Source organism: Pinus tabuliformis, chromosome 1_1 (assembly GCF_031772625.1).
Source record: "Pinus tabuliformis cultivar Carrire ecotype Pingquan chromosome 1_1, CPIR1, whole genome shotgun sequence".
Taxonomy (NCBI): domain Eukaryota; kingdom Viridiplantae; phylum Streptophyta; class Pinopsida; order Pinales; family Pinaceae; genus Pinus; species Pinus tabuliformis.
In genome coordinates this window covers 294205914-294224541 of record NC_142297.1, presented here as the reverse complement: position 1 = coordinate 294224541, position 18628 = coordinate 294205914, and the positions used below count along the sequence as shown (strand labels likewise).

The window sequence follows — 18628 nt, the reverse complement described above, 5'->3', positions numbered from 1 at the left end:
GGTCAGTTGTAGCCCCACATCCTTCGCTAGAGCTGGGAGGTTGGGTCATGTCATAGATACTCTTTGTCTCATGTTTACCCTATCAGGTTAGTGAAATTGGGTAAATGTGGGAGGGGGTGATTATAGATTGGTATCAGAGCAAGGTTGCAGCACTAGACCTCAGGATAGATGTGAGTGTTATGTGTGCATGTATGATTTCCTATGTGTCTATCGTGCATGCATGTTGATTATTTCTCGTGATGGTCATTGTCACAGTTGTGTCTTCATGTAGAGGTTGATGATTTTGGCATATTATGATGATTGATATGTTATATATATATATATATATATATATATATATATATATATATATATGGTGCTAATTTGGATTGACCGTGTAGATGAGATATTGTTAGGTCCCTATAATACTATGGTATTCCCTTATTATTATTGTAATTGTAGCCCCTTATTGTTATTGTTGTGTTTAAAAAATATCACAAAGAAAATCCACTCTGCTTGTTTGATTGTGTATCAAGTTCTTCTATCTACATGTAAACTTTTTAATGTATTTAAGAATGAAAGCTCCTCTATCAAGTATAAAAATAATGATATCTTCCAAACCATAATTTTCTTAAGTCTAGATCCATAAAATGGGGACTCAATAGAAGTGTTAGATATAAAATTTAGACACATAAATCTAGCATGGCATTTACCTTGCATACCTTCAAAATGGTGTTATACGATTTTCCACATTTAGTGACAATCTTTTGTGCAATAATCCCTTCTTCATTAATGAAGTATTATAAGTAGCCATTATTCTTGTACTTTTAGCAACATGAGTGGTTAGGCACTATGTTAACATCTAACACCATAAGCCATTGAATCCAGATAAGCAGTATCTCCACAATAATGATTATTGGACTCAAAACTTTTGTAAAATTTCCAATAAAAATAGCACCCACCCTTTTGTCATAGAGATTGTCGCCAACAAAAATTACCTTCACTCTTCATGGAAAATTGTAGTGCAAGTGTTGTTTGAGCATCCTCACAATGGAATGTCACTGTTGCCCATGATTTGTTGTCGTTAAAACTTGGTGAATTCACATTCATTAGATCAATTGTATTTGTCTAAATACACTATTTAAATATATTTTTATGAAAACATTATTTGAAATAACATAAAAACTCGAGTTGTTTAGGTTCCTAGCCTTGAGATCGGAGGGCTATCAGGGAGCTCTGCGAGGCGAATGCGATCAGGGGTTAGGAGAACAAACCCTAACGGAGCTGTCGGCTCTGTACAGCAGGCGCATCAAGCAGGCAAGCACAGTGCTGCAGCGTGAGAGAGCTGCAGGATCCTAGCCAGGGCAATGGATCAGCCCCAGGGGGGGGCGTCAGAGCCCTCCCCCACACATCGCCCATCTGAATCGACAGTCATCTTTGGCTCAGTGAGTCAGGAAATATTGGATAGAGGGAAACAGCAGTACACGGAGGACAATGAGAAGGATCACCAGACAAATGAGGATAGTCACGAGCCAGCAGGAAATGATATTCCGGATCAAAGGAAAAAAGTTTTCTCTTCTACATGTCGACCTGTCGCCAAGGAAAAGCCGAGAATCGAGTTGCCAGGAGATATAATAGATGAAAGAATAGAGTATATGACCGAGCATGCCCTCATAGGGAAGTTCATTGGCTTTTGGCCGACCGAACGGGCCTTATATGGGTGGATAGCGGCGAAGTGGAAACCCAAAGGGGACGTTACCCTTCAGTTGGGGCCAAAGGGTTTCTTCACTGCTATCTTTGTATGCTTAGAGGACAAATACAGAATCCTGGAAGGAGGGCCTTACTTCTTCAATGCAGCAGGACTCTATCTCAGGGATTGGATCCCCAGATTCAACCCAGACAGAGAAGATCTAACTCGCGCCCCTGTCTGGATCTGACTCTATTCCCTTCCAGATGAATACTGGGACGAAAGAATACTCAAAGGCATTGGAGATAGAGTGGGAGAATACATCAGAACAGCTGAAGAAACCAAAATGCGTAAGTACATATCCTATGCACGAATTTGTGTTTTCATTCGCTTGAATGAAGCTCTGCCAGAATCAATCACTCTCTCCCACAGAGACGAAGAATGGTCCCAGCCGCTGGATTATGAGCATGTTCCCTTCAGATGTAGAAGATGCCATGCTTTAGGACATCTCTTCAGGGACTGCCCTCTCAATGTCAATGACTATACCCATGCACCCTCTGAAAATCAATCTCAGGATGGTTTCACCAAAGTTACACACAAAAAACGCATGCATAAGAAGCCTCAAAATGGTCCTAAACCTAAGCCCAACAAGCCCTTCAATGCCGCATCCAAGAACAGCTTTGACATACTCACCCAGACCTCTGAGGACCAACCCCTTACCTCGGATCCCTTCCCCTCGTGCCCTTCTTCATCATCCCACCCACCTCCCACTGATCCACCCTCCAAATCCTCTGCCCCTACCGCTCCCTCTACCGTCCTCAGCACTGACCCCGAGCAGCCTAACAAGAACATGGAAGTCGATGGAAAGGAGGATGCCTACCAAGACTCAGAATACCACAAGGATGAAGATGAACCAGTGCAGCAAATGGATGAAGGAATGGAAGGCATAGATCTCAACGGTCTAGATATTCAGGAGCTAGAAACAGCATGCAGAAAAAGAGCTTACGAATCCATCTCAGAGCTACAACTCGACAAGCTCGAAATGGTTATCTCCAAGGCCTTTCAGCAACACCAACTTGGGATACAACCAGGCAGTCACTGGGACAGACACCTGCGGCCAAAAGACTTCAAGAAGAGAGGATGGAAGACATATCTTCAGCGAACCATCGAAGTAGGAAAAATCATGGTTGATTCAGGTAGATATGCAAAGCTAACGAAATACTACAGTCCCTCCACCAGTAGTTGATAAATGAAGCTCGCATCCTGGAATCTAAGAGGGCTTAATAGCCCTGGAAAACTTCGAATGTTGAAGAACATGATAAAAATGGAAAAGCCTCAGATGTGCTTTCTCCAAGAAACAAAATGCAATAGTTCCACCCTAGAAGAGATACTCTCCGAGGCTTGGCCAGAATGTAGATCGGTATCTGTAGATGTTATGGGAGCCTCAGGGGGGTTAGATATAGTTTGGAATTCCCAAGCGGTTACTCTCAAGGACTTTCATGCCTCTCATCATTTCATTCAAGCAGCCTTCCACATCCTGGGAACCAACATTCATGGCAACCTAACCAACGTTTACTTTCCGCAAGACACAGGCAGCAAAATCAGGCTCCTCGACACAATTGAAGCCCTCAGCATCAACAGAAGCCACCCACTATGGATAATGGCAGGGGATTTCAATATGATTACTAATAGCGAGGAAAAGCTTGGCGGAAGACACAGATTGGAGCCGGACGCAGCACGCTTCAAAGACTTCATCCAAGCAACTTCCCTCATCGATATGCCATTCTGCAATGGAACCTTCACTTGGAGCAATCGCAGAGCTGGTAACTCCCGTATTGCCTCCAAACTGGACCGATTTCTTATTTCTGATAACTCAGTGCACCTCGGCGGCGACTTCTCTACGGAAATTCTTGCCCACTCGGGATCGGATCATTGGCCTATAGCTCTGCAATGGAGAAGACCTGGAGATCAGACAAAGAGACCATTCTGATTCGAAAGTTTCTGGCTATCTCATCCTGCATTCAAGGACTTCGTCAAAACGACCTGGGCCTCATTTGTCCCACCGGAGGGCGCTCAGATGTATCAATTTCAACAGAAGTTGAGATTCCTCAAAAATCAACTCAAAAGGTGGAACTGGGAAACCTTTGGAAATATCTTCAAGGCGCAACAAGAGCTGCAACAAGAAATGAAGACTCTCCAACAAAAAGTAATTACAGAGGGACACTCGGAGACCACCCTAGAACAAGAACGCTTCATCAACAGTCAAATGGAAACCAGGAGGAAACAGGAGGAAATTTACTGGAGACAAAAATCAAGGGTCAGGTGGCTGAAAGAAGGAGAGCGCAACACAAAGTTTTTCCATAGAACTACGGTGCAGAGAAGAATACACAATTCCATCCCCTTCATCCAAAAACCGACAGGGGAAAGAGTAGAATCGCATGAAGAAATTGAAGAAGCACTCCTGAATCATTTCCAACTTGTCCATAAGGAACCAGCAAATGATAGGCAACCGGCAATTGAAAAAATAATCAGCAATGTGCCTAAACTCATAACGGAGGATCACAACCAACTTCTCATGAGTCCCATTCTTCCCCAGGAGGTTGACGAAGCAATGAAGCAGCTCAAAGAGGGTAAAGCTCCAGGCCCGGACGGATTTACCTCCACTTTCTTCCATGCTTTCTGGGACTTGATCAAACAAGAGGTGTGGCAAATTGTTGAGGAATCCAGAACCACAAGATGGCTCCTCCCCTCCCTCAACTCCACTTTCATCGCCCTTATCCCCAAAGAGGAAAACTCCATCACCCCTGACAAGTTCAGGCCCATTGCACTATGCAATGTCATTTACAAAGTCATAACCAAAGTCATCGCCAACAGACTGAAGCCCCTCCTTCCTATGCTAATCTCGCCGGAACAGTCAGGGTACGTGGAAGGATGACAAATAATGGACGGAATCCTCCTCACGCATGAGATCATCCATTCCCTCAAGCACTCAAAGTAGGCAGGTATGGTTCTCAAATTGGATCTCTCAAAAGCCTTTGATAAGCTTAGTTGGTCTTACATTCAGCAGATGTTAAAAGCCTTTGGATTTAACATTATGTGGATCTGTTGGATCATGAACCTCATAATCTCCTCGCACTTTTCCATCCTGATAAATGGTATCCCTTCCCGCCCCTTTAAGCCTTCGCGGGGTATAAGGCAAGGGGATCCCTTATCCCCCTTCCTCTTTGTGCTGATGGCGGAGGGTCTTGGTAGACACATAAAGCATGCTCTCCACTCGCGTCAGCTCAAGGGCATCTCAATCCACCAAACCCCTGCTTCTTCTCATCAACAATTTGTTGATGACACTATGCTCTATGGTTATCCCTCTGCCCAGGAAGCAGCTCAATTCAAATCCCTCCTCAACGACTTCGTTGAGGCCTCTGGAACCCAAGTCAATGCTTCCAAATCGCAGATTTTTTTCTTTCACACCCCGCCTCAGGTCAAATCTGCCATTACTCGCATTCTGGGCATCCCTGCAGCAACACTGCCCTCCAAGTATCTTGGCGCTCCTCTCACTGCCACTGCCTTAAAACAGCCAGCCTGGAACATCCTTCTTGAAAAGCTCGAATCCCGCCTCAACCTCTGTACCTACAGATCTCTCAACCTAGCCAGCAGGGTAGTGCTTATTAAATCCGTCCTTCAATCCATGCCACTCTATCTTTTTTCAGTTCTTGCAGCTCCTAAGTGGGTCATAAAAAGAATCAGAAACCTTCAGCGCGATTTTCTCTGGGGCAGCTCAGCCACAAACCGCAAATGGGCTCTGGTTAAATGGTCCACTGTCTGCCTGCCCAAAGGCAATGGTGGCATTGGCCTTCGGGATCCAGAACTCAGTAATGCTATTATGAATGCCAAGATCTGGTGGCAATGGATGACGAACCCGGAAAAGCCTTGGGTCAAAATCTAGACGGCCAAGTATGCCAACCACAGGCCTCCAGAAGAACTCATTAGGTTCACGCCCACTGAGAAAGGGTCCTCAATTTGGAATGCCGCCAAGCAGCACTATAAATTAATCCAACAGCACAGCTTTTGGGAGATTAGAAATGGGAAATTAGCAAGATTTTGGTCTGATGCCTGGAATCAAATGCCCAGGCTAACCAGCACCCTCCCGCCAACTCTTACACCAATAAGACAGGAGCAGCTACGGGAAAAAATTCATCTCTTCTGGACACAGGATGGGGAGCAGGGACACAGGAATTGGAAACAAGGTAATCAAATTCTCACTTACGCCAACAGCAAAGAAGTGGAGGACCTTGAGGAAGAATTAAGAAAACGAAGAATTTGATATCATGAGGGCCTTGACATTCTCAGATGGGGGTATAAACCCAAAGGAACCTACACCGCAGCCGAAGCCTACGAGCTGGTCAGTAACCCTCCTCCCACTACAGATTCTCTATGGAGCAATTTATGGGATATAGGAGCTTGGCCCAAAATCGCCCACTTCCTCTGGCTAGTAGGACACAGAAAAATCCTCACCTGGGACAAACTCAGAAGAAGAGGCTTTCAAGGCCCTTCCCTGTGCCACAACTGCTTTCAACATGAAGAAACCCTCCAGCACCTTCTAGCTTCCTGCCCTCTAGCCAACCAGATATGGGATAAAATAAGTTTCAGATGTCAAAAACGATGCAAAGTAGACGACGACATCATCAGCACTCTAAGGCTGTGGCCAAAAAGTCCCTACAACTGTGAGCTCCTCAACCACTTATGGAGAATTATCCCAGGCATAGCCCTTTGGAACATCTGGAAGGAAAGGAATAAGCACATCTTCAAAAGCGCAAGTTCCCGCTTTGAGGAAATCTGGCACAGAATTCAGGAAAATCTTCAGGAAACCATAATACTCAGAACTTGGTCGAAGGAAGATTACCCCTCTGCTGACAATGAACGAAACATCTTCAACAATTGGCAGTTACAATTGCCACAAGCAGACAACAAGCAACAATCTTCCAGCAGCACCAGAGCAGCAGATAGCTGCTGGAAACCTCCCCCCAACGACTCCTTCAAACTCAACTTTGATGGAGCGCCTAAAGGAAATCCGGGGGAGGCGTGATTTGGAGGAATTCTAAGGAACCATACAGGCACTACCTTGCAAGTCTACTTTGGAAATATGGGGTGGGACACTAACAATTCGGCCGAGCTAGAGGGCCTATGGCAAGGTCTCCTACTAGCGGATCAGCTTAATCTCCGGCCCCTGATCGTGGAAGGGGACTCCCAATTGCTCATCAACATTGCTACACACCTACAGAATGGATCCCAAGCCAGGAAGATCGCCCCAAGTTGGAGACTAGAAGCCAGGCTAAAGATCATGGAGCAATTTCTCAGAAATAACAAAGCCATTTCTTTCAATCACACACGGAGAGAAGGCAACAAGATTGCGGATCTATTAGCCAATGTTGGGGTTGAAAACAACCAGGTCATCTGCTCAGGATCCTTGGCCATCATTCAAAACCAACAACAAGCACAGGAACTCAACTGCCTCATCCAAAAAGATGCAGGCCACCCAGATGCGGGTGAAGGTACAGATAGTATGGCAAGGCCACATGGCCAGCGAGAGCTGTCACGAGCCAGCCCGTGGAGGGATGAGGCACATCATGCCGGTGAAATAAATGAGGGAGCTCCTGCTCCAGTTCGTAATTGAATTAATGTGGGCAGCCGGTGAGAGAAGAGCGCATTCATGGCGCTCAGGTTCCAAGAGAGAGCCATGGATATTAAGGCTGGAGCAAGGTTGTTGCTGCGACATTCTTGGCAAGACCAGTTCCAGGTGCAGACGTGCTGGAACATTCTCTGCCCTCTGGAGACTCTGGAGATTGGGAATTGGATCAGTGAAGCGGAAATTTTGGTTAGTTCCTCCGTCCATATGGCCAGAACGAGAGAAAGACAGCCATGTCGAAGAGGGCCTGGTCGTGGGGCACCTTCTCGCCCTCCCATAGAGGCAGAAGCGCATCACCATTGTTGTTGTTGTTACTGTTTTCGCAGAGTCGGAATTCCCCACCTGCAAGTATCTCAGTTCATGGACACCTCCGACCCAAATGAGGGACCGCCAGTGCCGCCTGCGCTTCCAGCATTTGGCACAACAGTATTTAAGTTGGGAAATCTTAATGCCCATATTTCAATCCTCTTTGCCAGAGACGCAGAGGAGGAACATGATGGAGCAAGCAGCAGAGAATTACCCTCTGCGAATCAATTGGACAAGGTCAAGGAACAAGCAATCGAGGCAAAAGGAAAAGCGCCCATCCAAATTCAGACGCAGGAGGCGTCGTCGTCCAGAGCGGGAGCGGAAGAGGTCCAGGCAGACCCCCAGGAGGGCTTTGGGTACCCGGTCGTGGAGATGGAGCCGGACGAATGGGAACCAGAAGAATAGCACCACCATCCATCCTCCTTTCAGGTCTTGTTTTGAGGTCTTCTGTCTCGGTCGCTTGGTCCTGTTTTGTGGTCTTCTGTCTTGGTCGATTATTATGAATGGGTCTGGTAATCTTTATGTAGGTCCTGCTCTGTTTTCAATTATGTCACTTAGTTTATTATGGAAGTATGCTAATATCCAAGGTCGCCCCTGCGTGGGTAGTGGTTTTGAGTCTCATCCCCTGCGTGGGCATTGTCAAAGCTAAACAATGTTTTTTGATGAGGTTTTGGGGCATCCAACGCACAATGCAAGCAAATGTCAGCTGCTATACCACAGTGCCATTACTGGCCTTGGAAAACTTGTTTCACTGCATGTAATTTCTCTCTGTATATAATATAATTTCCTAGAGTAGTCTTACTGAGAAAAAAAAAAAAACATAAAAACTCCATTATAAAAATTTAGGCCCTCTGTAAACATAATTAGGAAAAGGTTCCAATTGGGAAATGTATTCATATAAATACACCATTTAATTATATTTTTATGGAATCATTATTTGAAGTAATAAAAAAATCTCCATTATAAAAATTTAGGCCCTTCTAAACTTAATTAGGAAAGGGTTCCAATTGAGAAATTTTGCCACTACATCCACTAATAACAACGTTTTTATTCCAATCGAATTATAAAATAATCTTATCATTGCATAAAATATTTACCAGTAATTAGTAAGAAATTCCTTACAATTGCCTTTACATCATATACACTTATCTTTAAAAGATTTTGCACCAATATATCCCTTTGTGTGATTTTTTTCTATAATCAAAATGATAAGTTCATATTAAAAAAGTTGGTAATTATATTGCCACTCCATCCTTTCAAATCTTAAAAAATTACACTCCAAGACTTCAACTATAATCCATTGTAGAAGCTATAAACACTAGATTATTAATCTCTTTGGCTTTCTAAGTTTTTTAGATGCTTCAATGAAATACAATCAATTTTTTCAACTTTTCCATTTTTCAAATTTTTAAATGTTAAAGCTACAATCAGTGAGAGAGTTTAGTCCTTTAAACTATCACTCTTGAACCATGTAAAAACATGTTTGCATTTTCTATTCTATTCGAGAGTCTAATGCTTTGTTTATTCTTACAGATGCATAGTCAAAGCATTTAGTTGACCTAGATAAGGTGCACATAGAATTTCACTATCCAAAATGTTTTTTAACAAAATATACCGTCAACCCTCATATCAAATACTATGAAAATAATAAAATTATAATTCACTTCAAAGATTGCAAAAGAGCATGTCATATATTGTTTATATCTACTCTAATAAATAAAATAGCAAAACAAAAAACCAAAAAACCTTTAGCACATAAAATTGCATTTCCTAACAAAGAATCATATAAATAAAAAACCTATCCCCAATTCTAAAAAAAATCAAAAATTATTTATATACTATAAACAAATTAGCATATGAATATAATATTATAAATATAATTCACTTATACAAATCTAATCTAAATGAAAATGTTTTAAATCTATCTTTTCATAATCACCAATATGTTCATTTTCTGTTTCTGATGATGGTGGTTAACGTCCACTGAGACCAAATTGGTCTATCGGACCTACAATTTTCTTAATTTTTACTTGTCTGGCTCCTCGTCTTTCTTGGCGAGATTGGTGTTGTAGCTTTCTTTTTTTTCTCTACGGTCTTCCAACTTCCTTTATCTTGCATCTCCTTCATCTCTTCTACTAATAATTGTTTTTCATTTAATTGATTTCATTAAAATCACCTATGTAATCTTAACCTCACCTATAAAATAACTATACTACAAAACAGTAATATTAAACTTGTAATCCCAACATTTAATTGCCTGTATGACCCTTTTTGCAGATCTCATAGATTCATAAACCACACAACACAAGACAATCATTCCAAGCTACATATCTTAAAGTTAAATATACTATAGAATGTACAGAAAAAAATCATTCAAAGGTACATATCTTATACTTTAATATATTATAGATTGTACATCCACCACGTGCTATGTTATGTCAATTATTTGACAGAATTACATTAGTGAGTTTGTTTATAAACATATTATTTATGGCTTTGAGCTTAGCATCCTACAAAAGACTCACCCAATTTTGAGTCAACAGATGCCTCTCCTTGTGCATAGATTGTACTCGACCTAACAAAGGAATCGTATGCAAAATATTCTTTTGAAAGCATAAGCATATTCATCGTTTGGTTCAACTACCATCACCAGTAATCTTTGCAAGAACACAAACCATCTTTAAAATGGTGGAATCTGTTTGCATCTCTTACAATAATTTCTCGCCCAACAATCTTGGAGATGAACTTCGTGGCATTGTGGCAGTCAGTACACACACGAAGGTTTTTCATGATACGTATTGGGGTACCTGGGCTTGTATTAATGATCCCAAAACTAATGGCTAGTTTCTCACTATGACTGCATAGAATATTCACCTTCGCCTCCTCATCCACATCCTGCAACACAAGATTTGTATCAGGCACATAACCTGCCTTCCTCATTTTCCCATATAAGATTTCTAATGTTGCATAAATTTTTTCAGATTGAGGATGGGATCTATCTCCCACTTGGAATGTTTGAACCTCTCTGTGTACTGCGACAACACTGCGCCCTGGTGGCTTCTTCACTCCCCTCTCTTTCATCATTGTTCTCAACTTTACTACATCCTCCCACCTGCGTGCATCAGCATAGATGTTTGACAACAGTACATAATATCCCAGATTGTTTGGTTCTAAATCAAAAAGGTGTTTTGCTGCTTGTTCTCCAAGCTCAATATTGCAGTGAATTCTGCATGCCCCAAGCAAGGCTCCCCACACATCTGCGTTGGCCTCAAATGGCATCTTTCTGATAATGTCATGAGCTTCATCTAGATGCCCTGCACGCCCGAGAAGATCAACCAAGCATGCATAGTGCTCCAGCACAGGTGAAAGTCCATAATCTGATATCATGCACTGAAAGTATCGGCGACCCTGGTCGACCAACCCTGCATGAGAGCAGGCAGTCAAAATAGCAGTGAAGGTGATATGATCCGGCTTTGTTCCTGTCTCTTGCATTTGGGAAAAGAGAGCCAGAGCATCCTCACCATATCCATGAATTCCGTAGGCCAGAATCATTGTATTCCATGACACAACGTTTTTTCTAGGCATTCTTTCAAACAATTTGTAAGCAATGTTAACATTCCCACATTTGGCATACATGTCTATAAGTGCAGTGCCCACAACAACATCAGATTCAAATCCACTTCTTATTGCGTAACAGTGGATCTGTTTACCATGTTCCAGAACTAATAAATTGGCACATGCAGGAAGAACACTAACTATGGTGATTAAGTTGGGTTTTAAACCCTGGACTTGCATTTTGTTGAAGAATGCCAAGGCTTCTTGTGGGCGGCCATTTTGGGTATAACCAGCAATTAATGCAGTCCATGACACAACAGTTTGTTCAGGCATTTTTTCAAGCAATTTGTGGGCAACTTTAACATTACCACATTTAGAATACAGGTTTACAAGTCCATTAACCACAACGACATCAGATCCAAATCCATTTCGTATTGCATAACCATGGATCTGCTTACCTTGTTCCAGAGCCAATAAATCTGCGCATGCAGGAAGAACATTGACTATCACAATTGAGCTGGGTTTTATACATTGGACTTGCATTTCATTGAATAAGGCCAAGGCTTTATGAGGGTGGCCATTTTGAGAATAACCAGCAATTATTGCAGTCCATGATACAACATCCTGTTTAGGCATCCTTTCAAGCAATTTGTGGGCAATGTCAACATTCCCACATTTGGCATACATGTCAACAAGAGCCGTGCCCACAACAATATTAGACTCAAATCCACTTCGGATTGCATAACCATGGATCTGCTTGCCTTGTTCTAGAGCCAGTAAATTGGCACACGCAGGCAGAACACTAATTATGGTAACTGAATTGGGTTTAACACCCTGCACATGCATTTTATTGAACACTGCCAAGGCTTCATGGGAATGGTTATTTTGAGAATAACCAGCAATTATTGCAGTCCATGAAACAACATCTTGTTTGGGCATTCTTTCAAGCAATTTGTGGGCAATGCTAACATATCCACATTTGGCATACATGTCTATAATTGCAGTGCCCACAACAATATCAGATTCAAATCCATTTCTTATTATGTAACCATGGATCTGCATACCCTGTTCCAACGCAAATAAATCGGCACACACAGGAAGTACATTAACCAGGGTACTTGAATTGGGTTTTATACCCTGGACTTGCATCTCATCAAAAAATGCCAAGGCTTCATGGGGTTGGCCATTCTGAGAATAACCAGTAATCATAGCATTCCAAGACACAACGTTTTGTTCAGGCATTCTTTCGAACACTTGGCGTGCATTCTCTAATTTCCCGCACTTGGCATACATTGAGGTCAGTGCCGTACCCACAAATACGTCTGACTCAAAACCCCCTGCGATGATATCTTCGTGAACCTTCGTGCCTGCTTGGACATCTGATACGCTGCTACATGCTTTGATTACAGACAAAAATACCCACTTGTCGGGGATTATCCCTGAGCGTTGCATTTGATAATACATCCTCAGGGCTTTGTCCCAGATTCCGTTTTTCACATAATCTCTGATCCTCTCCTTCCATATGAGAGCATCCTTCTGTTTTTCTATCTGTACATCCGCACATTCCGAAACTTGTCTGGTGCTATTCAGTTTATTCCTACGGCGCTCTGCAACAACAATGGAAGTGGGAATAGGACGAAGAGCATGAAAATGAAAAGAAAGATGGGTACAATGGAATGAAGTTTGATTGGAAGATGGAAACGGGTACAGGCATGTAAAAGCAGGGAAGAAATTTTGGGACATATCCATCCCACACAATTCGTAGACAAGGGAGGGAAGAGGAGACCTACCATAACACAGTCATTCTTTACATTAACTTCACTGCACCAACATGTTCATCTCCTATTAGCATTACAGAGTAGGCACGGTGAGGTTGCATAGCAGGCAGAGTGAAAGGCAGGACCGCTTACAAATTGCACCTTGCTCGCTAACCGAGTTTAATGTTATCCGACTCGTAAACCCCACAAAGGTTAAGAAAATCCACACAATCCACAAATCATAAGGAAATCTTGCTCAAACAAACAGAAGTGATCAAGAATGCGTTCTGCTTGAACATATCTGATTCGTTAATGTTATGAAATATCTCATGTTTATATTTTTGGAACAATCAATTTAAATGTTAATGAATACATCTATATATTTACAGCTGCAGTGATCTACCTACTATTTTACGACAAATAGAGTGTTTCTTTTCCAAAAAGGAAAACACCGTTTTTTTATTAATATAGAACAGTTAAAATACATTTTTATAACAAAATTGTAAACACCTCACAGTGCTGAAGCATTACAGGACATGGAGGGCAGCATACACATCATAATTTCTACTGCCTATCATTACAGTGAAATAATTTGACTCTGGGATCATGCGTTTAAAAAAAGATGCAGCAGAAAGTTGTTGGGCACATATAATATCAATAATTTTGCATATTGGAAATTAGGTGGTTGCAACATATGATGGATACAAATGGAGGCCAAAGTGTTTACAGCTGAGCAAACACAGGAAACATATAGTTGTCTGTGATCCAAATGTCAGCTATAATGACCAGATGAGAAGCATGAGAACACTAGAAAGTAACTGCATAGTCAAAATTACAATGACAGATTTGCCTGAAGACTATATCCTTTGAGTCGGCTAGGGGCGGTCCACTGAAAGTTGTTGTGATGAAGCCCCGTCATTAGAGAGATGTCCATTGTTTATAATATGTGAATTTCTGATCTCTTCAAAAAAGATGAGGCCTTCTTCAGCCCCCGGGGCCCTTTTTGAGAGCAGGTTTCACCTTTTGGTTCCACGTCCTATGAATGTGCTGAAATTTGAGGACAAGGAATTTAGCCTTTAAAGCTGAAATCCAGTCCATCTAGTGACTTAAACACATAAATTGTAGATGTGATTTGCCCAAGATCTAGTCTATGATACATTTTGAATCTCCAATAACTTGCAGGGAGGAAATATGGAGGGAAGAAGCCAATAATAGAAGCACCCAAACAACACAGATTTCAGCTTTTGTATTGGAGCCCGTCCCAAAGTTGGCCCAAATATGGAAGGAAGAGGACCCAATGATTGTATAAGTCCCTGGGCTCCACACTAAGAGTTTTGGGATGCTCCGTCAAAGAATCCAAGATGTGTAGAGCTGGAGAGGGAGGGGAAACAAAAGGGTCTAATAGGTTTGGGCGGAGGAGACCTCCAATAGTCCCTGAAAAAACCAGTGATCTGAGGCAAAATGTAGGAGGAAGAGATAGGGCAGTTTTCAAAAATGAACTTGTTTCTAACCTTTCATATGCCCCAGGCTACGAAGATAGGCAGGGATTTAAAGGGGCCCATCGTTTGATTACACCATTGAAGGCTTTCAGATATGGAGGACAAGGGACTGGGCTCTAGCGAATAGAAAAAGGACAACACCTCGGACAATAACAACTTGGAGAAAGAGCATTGGAAAAATAGATGATGGACAATCTCAGAGCCATTTGAAAAGAGGCAACATATGTTGGGCCCACAGAAACCTTTGCATAAGAGATTGTCCTAGGTGAGAACTTCATTCTTCAGCAGAAGCCAAACAAAACACTCCAGCTTCAAGGGAATTGGCCAGTGCCAAAGTTTTGTGGTCCACCAATTTGAGGGCGTAAGGATGGTCCTGCTGAAGATGTAATCATATGCTAATTTTGTTGAAGGATGATTTGAAGATTTGTTCCCACACCACACGATGGAGTCATCAACATCAAATAAAAAAATTACGTTGGAAATGAGGACCTTGATGAAAGCATTCCACTCCAAGGCTAGGGAACCCTGTAAGTCTAAATCAACATTGATTTCCAGTTTCCTGACAGCATATCTTCAAACCTGCCCCTCAAAGCCTGATCAAGGTTGAATATACCTTTGGAGTGAAGAGCGGTTATGAGATTCATGGAGAGTAGATGGCACAAAGGCCCTCCCAAGAACGAACTTTTCCCAAGAATAATATTCTGACCATTGCCAACCTTCCATATTAATCCTTTAGTTAGCCATGGAAGAGCCATTTGTATCCCTTTCCATGAGGGAGGCCCTGAAAGAGATTTGTAAGTAAAACTTGGTTGGATCCACTCCTTAAGGGGTCTATTTTGTAGATATTTATCATATATTAATTTGCTCCAAAGGCCAAAGTTAGTAGCATCCCTCCAAAGACTTTTCATTGCAAGGGCACAACCAAAAAAATTGAGGTTTTTAAAGCCCCAACCTCCAAGATGTTTTGGAATGGACAATAATTCCCATTTTTCTAAATGAATGACGTCCGTTGATTTCTTTCTTGTCCTTAGGAAGTTGAAGCTAGCCTGCCTGATTTTGTTAATAATGGATTTGGGAATTTTAGAAAGGGTTAACCAGTAAACAGGCATGCCCTCAAGGACAGATTTCAAGAGAACCATTCTGCCACCAAGAGATAGTTAGCGGTAGCACCAAAGACTGATTCTTTTTTCAACATGTTTGACAAGCCAAAGCCAGTCATGGGCTTGATAACAATTTGGCTTTATTGGATATCCCAAGTAAGTGAATCCCTATGCCATGGATCCCAACTTAAATGGGAGAAAGTTTACCACATCTTAGATGACCTGTCGCTGAGTGTTGGAGTGATAAAAGGAAGTCTTATTTGTGTTAATTTCCAAGTGTGTGGAAAAGCATAAAAGTTTGAAAATATGTGAGTAACCTTCCCAATCAGTGGCCGAGCCTTCCCCAAAAATGAGAACATCATCAACAAAGAGGAGATAGGAAACAATTATGTAACACCCTCCTTCCACATTTACCCAAGCTAATCGGTCTACCAGGGTAAACATGTTACGAAGAGTTACTATGATGTGATTCAACTCCCCATGTACAGTTAAGGAAATGGAACCGAAAAAACAAAAGCAATCTGAACTTTCTCAAGAGCTACAGAACCTTCAGGAGACAACCAACCCTTCCAGGGGCCCAACCCCTAAGACAATGTGTCATTTTGCTGAGCTAGACCCCTAGATGCTCCCATGACAATCCATGCATGTGACTGAGACCCTCCAGTTGCTCCCACAACAAGACATGCATGCAACTATGGCCTTCTTCAGGCAGTTCCAAGCCAACGACCCTAGATTCTATGCCACTTTTTCAGGGCTAGGTCTCAGGCCTCTGCCCAGAACTTCATGAAACTTCCAAAAATGATAAATAACAATGAATTAAGGCTACTAATGCAACATTGGTACAAGGCGTTGACCTGACCCCTACTAGCCATGAAAGACATTTCATCAAACATACCACAAACATGTAATCTATCAGTGATAATCATAGATCTGAGCATAGGGTCTCATATTTATCTAAGAATCATCAAGAAGAGTTGATGCCTTATCACAATAGCTACATTATCATCTATTAGGTCATATATTCTTTCACATTTCATGTACTAATAAAATCATGATGAGATCCATAACTAAACTCTGTCATAAATCACGCTTATAACCAACATATAATCAACAAAATAACGAAGAGTAGAACAACCATAAAATCCACATATTAAAAGGTACATTTATACATGAAATACAAGGGTAAAAGAGTTCTTATTAATGTATGTAAAAACCAACTAAGTTAGGGACTTCCACGAACCACCTGACCATAAATTGGGCTAAACCAAATCTTTCTTTTAGCCAATCAACCCTGTGCCCTATTCCAAACATGAATGTGGGAATCACAACAGAACCAATCAAGGCTTCCTCAAGCTTTACCATATATCCACCAAGGGATTCCTGAAACCTTCATCAATACAAATAGGCTTGTTATAGACCATTTTGCCACATCTTATCAATAAGCCTCCTAACGGGATCAATCAACATCCTATTCCCCCTTGTCCCTATCTTGCACAAATCCCTAAGCACGTTCCCTTCATCCTCCAGAATTTCAGCCCTAAACTACATCATTTGAGCCAGTTTTAGGACTGACGCTCCCTATATGCCTACTAGGGTGCGATCACCTACAATTTTCTCCATTGTGGCCTACGTTGGTTACCAACAGGTTCCTCCCCTTTGCACCTGCGTTGGTTCTAGAAATCTAGGAGAATGATCGGGATTTTGAAAGCTTCCCCTTCTAGGAGTTTCCAGAAGTTGTTTTAACTACTTACCTTGGATAAAACATTTGGATCCTATCCTTCCCTACTTTGGAGTTTTCACCACTTATCCTTTGATCCTATCCCTCCATCAAAGGTGGATTTCAAACATTCTATTGGTAATTGGATAAAAACTCCTAACTTTGTTGGAAATAATACTGAGAGGGGGGGTGAATCAGTATTATCAAATTCTTTTCAATATATCTTCCTTATTTATACTTTGAATAATTCTTCAAATATTGATCATTACTTTGTATGTCAGAATCATAAAATAATGAGTAGGAACAAGAAAAGCAAATAGTCACACAAAAGAACACCAGATATAAGGTGGAAACCCAATGTGGGTGAAAACCACCTGCTGCAATATGTCTCTATCTTCTTTTAATAAGAAACTCCTTTTACAATGATTTTGTACTGGTGCAGTCCTTTACCAGTACGCAGGCTACAACCTGCAGAGAGCTACAACTCTCTCTTTCGTTTTCCAGTCTCTTCTGGAAGGGAGCTACAACCCCCTACTTCTTTTCTTTCAAGGACCACTTTTCATAAATTTTCAAACTGGATCCAAGAACATCAAAAACCCATCAACTACACTTGCATCATCAATATCTGATTTCACCAAAGCCAACCAGCATACATATCTGCAAATATTTCCTTATAACTTTGCAGTTGTTACATCAGACATACCCAGATCATAACATGTGTCAAATAAAACATGCATCAATAATTCAGACCCAGATTATTAGATTTATAGATCAAGCGTATGCCACATATCACAGATCAAATCATATAGAGATACCACTATTCCAGCCTTAAGATTTTGACCCATCAATAGAACTTATCCTTTTCCTTACGCTTAGGTTCCTTCTTCATTCAGATCCAGATCTGCACCATAACCCAATCACAATATTCCAGATCTAGCACTTTATCAGATATTCGATAATTCAGAAGATGCCTTGCCAAATGATCTCCTTCCTCTTTTATAGCCTTAGTCCTTTCTCAATACCATGGTCCAAAACCATAGGATCAAAAAACTGTTGGACTAATACCATGAACCAACCATGAAAGTGCGTGAGATTAACACTTTTGGATGCAATACCATGGGCCAAAACCATAGGATAAAAAATTGTCGGACTAATACCATGAACCAACCATGAAAGTGCGTGAGATCAACACTTTTGACGAGGTACCATGGTCCAAAACCATAGGTTCAAATACCAAGGACTAACTACCATGGACCAAAGGTAAGTTCTCCAACATATACGCGCTTTTCTTTGCATGAAAGTGCGTACCATGGTCCAAAACCATAGGTTAAAATACCAAGGACTA

The 18628-nt window shown here is 41.6% G+C and overlaps 2 protein-coding genes and 1 pseudogene across 2 annotated transcripts; 2 read left to right on the top strand and 1 right to left on the bottom strand.

Annotated features, from left to right (window-relative positions):
• Positions 1 to 2915: 2915 nt before the first annotated feature.
• On the top strand, positions 2916 to 3656 carry LOC149212721 (uncharacterized). The gene has a single exon (XM_089388791.1). The coding sequence runs from the start codon at positions 2916 to 2918 to the stop codon at positions 3654 to 3656; it is 741 nt and encodes a 246-aa protein (XP_089244917.1).
• A 1242-nt stretch (positions 3657 to 4898) lies between these two features.
• On the top strand, positions 4899 to 6749 carry LOC149212720 (uncharacterized). Its single transcript, XM_089388790.1, has 4 exons — positions 4899 to 5597; positions 5795 to 5910; positions 6014 to 6065; positions 6609 to 6749. Exons 1-4 carry the CDS (start codon positions 4899 to 4901, stop codon positions 6747 to 6749), a joined length of 1008 nt encoding a protein of 335 aa, XP_089244916.1.
• A 3289-nt stretch (positions 6750 to 10038) lies between these two features.
• Positions 10039 to 13280, bottom strand: LOC149212719 (pentatricopeptide repeat-containing protein At1g11290, chloroplastic pseudogene; annotated as a pseudogene).
• Between the last annotated feature and the right edge of the window lie 5348 nt (positions 13281 to 18628).

Coding starts and splice junctions, on each gene's coding strand:
- LOC149212721 (XM_089388791.1), top strand. CDS start 2,916: ATGAAGCTCGCATCCTGGAATCTAAGAGGGCTTAATAGCCCTGGAAAA.
- LOC149212720 (XM_089388790.1), top strand. CDS start 4,899: ATGGCGGAGGGTCTTGGTAGACACATAAAGCATGCTCTCCACTCGCGT. Junction 5,911..6,013: donor ACACAGGAATTGGAAACAAG/GTAATCAAATTC, acceptor TGACATTCTCAG/ATGGGGGTATAAACCCAAAG. Junction 6,066..6,608: donor CAGCCGAAGCCTACGAGCTG/GTCAGTAACCCT, acceptor AACAATTGGCAG/TTACAATTGCCACAAGCAGA.